The sequence below is a fragment of the Microtus ochrogaster genome, chromosome 7, assembly GCF_000317375.1.
Source record: "Microtus ochrogaster isolate Prairie Vole_2 chromosome 7, MicOch1.0, whole genome shotgun sequence".
NCBI lineage: Eukaryota > Metazoa > Chordata > Mammalia > Rodentia > Cricetidae > Microtus > Microtus ochrogaster.
In genome coordinates, this window is record NC_022014.1 from 53,482,084 (window position 1) to 53,487,666 (window position 5,583).

The 5,583-nt window shown below is 46.9% G+C and overlaps 1 protein-coding gene across 1 annotated transcript in view; it reads left to right on the plus strand.

Moving 5' to 3' along the window:
* The window catches only part of Abcc1 (ATP binding cassette subfamily C member 1), a 164,143-nt gene that overhangs the window by 71,018 nt on the left and 87,542 nt on the right, over positions 1-5,583 (plus strand). Inside the window, exons 3-5 of the mRNA XM_013347480.2 lie at positions 533-658; positions 876-1,013; positions 2,317-2,442. Of these exons, the coding sequence (XP_013202934.1) occupies positions 533-658; positions 876-1,013; positions 2,317-2,442 (390 nt within the window). The remainder of the gene's footprint in view (positions 1-532; positions 659-875; positions 1,014-2,316; positions 2,443-5,583) is intronic.

Sequence of the window (5,583 nt, forward strand, 5' to 3'; positions counted from 1 at the left end):
CTCCCTCCCTCCCTCCCTCCCTCTCTTTTTCTTCTTTTTGAGGCAGGGTCCTACTCTGTAACTCAGGCTGGCCTGTAACTGGAGACCTCCCTGCCTTTGCTCCTGCTCTTCCCATGCTAGGATTTTAGATTACGATACCTGTCTTATCCATCACTCCTCAGTATTTCTTTCCTCAAAGTGGGCTGCTCTTTTATTAAAGTGTCATCAGTGACAGGCAGGGATGGAACCATCTCCAGCCCCTGAGGGGCTCTCTAGCAGCTGTCAGATGTCAGATTCCATTGCAAGGTCCTTAGGGGTGTGAGAATCACTAAGACAGCTGGGCATGGTGGAGCACTCCAGAAATGGAGGCAGGAAGATCAGAAGTTCAAGACCAGCCTGGGCTACATAGTGAGACCCTGACGGAGTAAGAAACTAGATGCTTTAACTGTGGACCTTGGAGGCTGCCTGGGGTCCTGGGAGTGGACTTTTTTTGCGGATAGTAAGGAGATCCCAGGATTGTTGTAACCTTCCATGATGTTTCCTTTTCTTCCAGGCTTTAGGGTTCTTGCTGTGGATCGTCTGCTGGGCAGACCTCTTCTATTCTTTCTGGGAAAGAAGTCAGGGAGTGTTCCTAGCCCCAGTGTTACTTGTCAGCCCTACACTGCTGGGCATCACCATGGTGAGTTGTTGGATGGTGGGGCTGGCAGTGAGAAATGAGAGGATTTGGATTGTGATGTGGCTGGGTAGAGTATTTGCCCAGCTTGAGCAAGGGTATGGGTTCTATCAACAAAAGAGAAGCTTCTTAACGGGCCCTGATCACGGATGGTTTCCCACGTGCCACTGTGGGGCCCTGACATCTTGCTTTTTCTAAACTACTGTGTACCTCTCTCTTGCAGCTGCTTGCCACCTTTTTAATCCAGCTTGAGCGAAGGAAGGGAGTCCAGTCCTCGGGGATTATGCTTATCTTCTGGCTTGTAGCCTTACTGTGTGCCATTGCCATCTTCAGATCTAGGATCATCTCTGCCTTAAACAAGGTAAATGATAACCTGTGGGAGAGATGCTTATTTCATCTCTTATGGTCATATGTTGCTATGGGAACCACAGGATGGGCACCACATGCACCCTGCTTCTTTTCCAGGAATAAAATTCTCACCAGTCAGGTACAGACCTTGTTCTAGAGCCTTCTTTCCTCTGTGCAGGCAAATGATGTGTTACTCTAGTTCTCTGCAGTGCTTCTGTAGGCTGGCTGGGCTGCAACTGAGCTGAGCTGGGAGCTGTATTTGCCCATTGGCTATTCCTCAAGGGCCCCAGACATGTTCCCATGTTACCTTGGCGCTACCAGCTACAACTTTGGCAAGAAGTTGTTGGGTCTGGCTGCTGTGTGCCACTTCTCAAAACTTTTGAAGAGTGTGTACTTCTTGGCTGTCTGCTGTTTCTAGTTATCTGTGAACTAGAGAGTGGCATGGGCACAGAAGAGGACGGAGCAGGTATGGAACACTGTGGATAGAGCACAGCCTCCGTGTTAGTGACATCAGCTGCCATCAGCTGACTTTATGTTTTCCTAAATGCTTTTTCAGGGATGACACGTTTCTCCTCTAATGAGATGTCTCTACCTCAGCACTAACTGACAAGTGGACAGAGACTTCGTTGTGGGGCACTGGCCTGTGCTTTATGTGTGTCTAGGGGCCTGGCCTCCATACCCTGGGTGCTAAAGGTTAATGAAAAACAAAATGTCCCCAGAAACTGCAATTTGTTGCTTAGGAGGCAAAACTACCCTTGGTTGAGGGCCACTGGTGTGCTCAGCAGTAGAGAAGCCAGGGCTCAGAAAGGTTAAGTGAATCGATAAGATCTCATAGTCCAAAGGAACAGGGCCACACCTCTTCATTCCCCATTGTGGGATCCATCAGGGTACAGTGTGACTGAGCCACTTTTCTTTTCTCAAGGGAAGGGAAATGTGGGGATGCCTGTGGCAGGGGAGGTGGGTATCTGCAGCCTGCTCTTTGGCCTTATCTTAATCCTTTTTACTGTTGTTGTAATCAAATCATATAGTCAGTACATTTATTGAGCTTCTGGTTCTGAAGGCTGGGAGGTCTGAGGTCTTGGGAGTGCATCTGGAGAAAGCCTTCTCTGCTGGATTCCCTGTAAGGCCCTGTGGCAGCTCAGGACATCGTGAAGATGCTAACTTGTGACTCTTCCACCTATTACAAGTACTCATAGCATCATGGACTGCCATCACTGAGCACCGTTTCCTGTGACTGTGAGGATTTGGTGAGGCATCTGTACCCTGTTTCCAGGGAAGATATGGTGATCGTGTCCCCTGCCTTCTCTCCTGCTCAGGATGCCCAGGTGGACGTGTTTCGAGACACCACGTTCTATGTGTACTTCACCCTTGTGCTTGTCCAGCTTGTGCTATCCTGCTTCTCAGACAGCTCACCCCTGTTCTCTGAAACTGTCCATGACCTGGTAAGTGTGACTCAGACAGTATGTACAGGTGGGAGAGAAATAGTCTGTGCCAGTTAAGACTGACTGGCTCCGATTCTGAACTCAACTATTTTTCTAGAAAAATAGGAAGTCTTGACTGATGAGGGCCATGGTCTCACAGGGCAGTACTTGGTAGCGGCTGGGGCTGTGGATCCCCATTGGCTTAGATCTTGTGTCTCTGCTATGGTACCCACCAGGCCCTCTCCTGCCTCTGTCAGTTCCAAGGACACTGAATAACGCTTCCACTCTGTCTACTTCTCCTAAAACCAGGAAGGAAGTTGAAGTACCAGTGTGCTCTGAGAGCTGCTGAACTCCTGGCGTGATGTCATCACTTGGTTCCTTTAAAAATGTTGTCTGCAATCTGAGATTGACCATAGCTGTTTTAAGTGTGCAATTCAGTATCTTTAGCTTTTGATTTCATTCATACCACAGGTACTGTGGCTGGCTGGCAGTGATTTCAACAGGGGCTGTGCTCCATACACAGAATCCTGGACCCCTCCTGGGGCTGAACCTGCCATACTTTGACAGCATCCCCGGGTAGTTTAGATGTGTATGCACATTAAAGCTGAAGTGGCACTGGTTCAAAGTTCTCAGACTTGAATGGGATATTTTTTTCTTTGTTTGTTTGCCTTTTGCTATTTTGGAACGCAAGTGTTTCAACATGGAGTCATATCCCCAGCTCCAATGGACTAAAAAAATTGGGGCTCAGAGAAGTTGTGCTATTACACCCAATTTATACTTAATTTATGTGGAAGAGAATCTCTTTTTGAAGTTGACTTGACCCTGGTCCTGTGTCCTCTTGTGCCTTTAATGGACATTTGCAAAGCCTCTGGTGCACGATAGAAACATAGCAGTATGCATAATAGTTATGATTAAAGTTGTGGGTGCCTGGAGCTGGCAGACCAAATATACACAAGGTTAACAGGAAAAAATATTGGTTATATATACACAGGGGTTAGGACTCACAGACAGAGAGTGAAAACCCCTGAGAGCCTGAAAACTTACATGTCATCTTAACAAATTTATTTTAACATATTTGTGGAGAAACAGCAGGACAGAGGAGTTGTAGAAGTGACAGATATGAGGGGTTGATGTGTGAGTTTGTAATGAGGTGAGGATTGCTTTAGTTGCAGGTTGTGTGGCCTGTCTTGGTGCCATCATTAATACTGTTCTTTTCCCTGTGTGCAAGTGAAGAGGGGGAAGGTATGTGTCCTGCTTTTATTTTATTTTATTTTGGTTTTTCGAGACAGGGTTTCTCTGTAGCTTTGGTGCCCGTCCCGGAACTAGCTCTTGTAGACCAGGCTGGCCTCGAACTCCCAGAGATCTGCCTGTCTCTGCCTCCCAAGTGCTGGGACTAAAGGCATGCACCACCACCACCCGGCCGTGTCCTACTTTTAAAAGACAGCTTGAGGAATGTAGAAGGAGCGGTGGGCTGCGTTCCTGGTGCCCAGCCGCCCGCATGGCTAGCTTAGCCCTGGAATAACAATACACAAACTGTATTCATTTAAACACTGCCTGGCCCATTAGTTCCAGCCTCTTATTGGTTAATTCTCACATCTTGATTAACCCATTTCTAATAATCTGTGTAGCACCACGAGGTAGTGGCTTACCAGGAAAGATTCAGCATGTCTGACCTGGTGGCTGGCTCCATGGCATCTGACCTCACTTCCCTTCTGTTCCCAGCATTCTGTTCTGTCTACTCCACCTACCTATGTTCTGACCTATCAGGCCAAGCAGTTTCTTTATTAATTAACCAATGAAAGCAACAGATAGACAGATGACCTTCCCACATCAGAGGAAGAGCAGAGAGCTTCTGTACTTGCTGCTGTTTAGTTTGCCTTCAGCTCTACTCTATATGCCAACGTGGCATATCCAGGGCTGGCCTATGCCAAGGTCAGAATCTTGATGCCATATCTTGTGTACTTATGGTGTATGTAGATATTTACGTAGCAGTTACTTTGCATTTAATGCTAGGAATAATGAAGAAATTATTTAATGTAATATGGTGGTGGTAGGGAGCTTTCTTTTTGATACCTAAGGGGATACAGATAAAGGAATACTGGATTTTGTCTCATGAAATTACAGCAACTCACGATGTTTCAGGGTCCTGGGATGACTGGGCTTAGACATAGTCTGATGGTGCCTGGACCTTAAGTTAACTCTGACTTCTTCAATGTGCTGTCTGAGGGTGGAGGCTGGCCCTTACTGGAATGACACCTGCATGTGACCTGGACTTCCTCACTGCATGGACCTGGTCTCTGTGAATTCCACATGGAATCCAGTTCGCTTAACATCTAGTCCCTGGTCCCATAGTGTTGCATTGCCATGTTTAGTTGAGGCCGTCATACAGACCTGTCCAGGTGCAAGAGGAAGTGACAGAGATCCTACCTCTGGATGGAGGAGTGGTTATATCTCTTGTTACATGGTCTCCTATGACGCCATGTCCAGGTTTTTATTTTTATTTTTAAGTTTATTTTTGTGTACATGTGTGTGACTACTTCTCTGTATATGCACCACAGGTGTGTGGGTGCCCTCAAGTGACAGGCAGTTGTGAGCTACTTAATGTGGGTGCACTGAGCTTGGGTTCTCTCAAGAGCAGCAAATGCTGAACCCTTTCCACCCTTGAATTTCCAGAGTTTGTGTGTTTGTGTGTGTGTATGTGTGTGTGTACGTGTGCACATGCGTGTGTGTATCCTGAGCAAAAACTGGAAGACACAGGACAGTAGTAGTGAAAAGTGTATCTTATTGGAAGTGAAAAGGTGAGTGTAAGTGCAGAGCTGTTCAAGCAAGCTTGTGTCTCTGGGGAACCGTTTCTAGGTCGGGGCCTTTTTATTATAAAAGGGAAGGGAGGGGTCTCTGAAGGGGTGGACCATTCTTTGGCTGTTGTCAATGATTGGTTTTGGGTTTGGGTGGAGATTTGTACACTCCTTGGGTGGTTCAGGACAGTCAAGGGGTGATTTTTCTGTTACTGGTTCTGAAGTTAACCTTCTTTAGACTCAGTTATGAATATCTGATCCTCTCTTCTTGTCTTAGCTACAAGAAGTGTATATAGGAAGTCAGATGCCATCTTCCCTTCCCTTCCCTTCCCTTCCCTTCCCTTCCCTTCCCTTACCCGGATTTTCC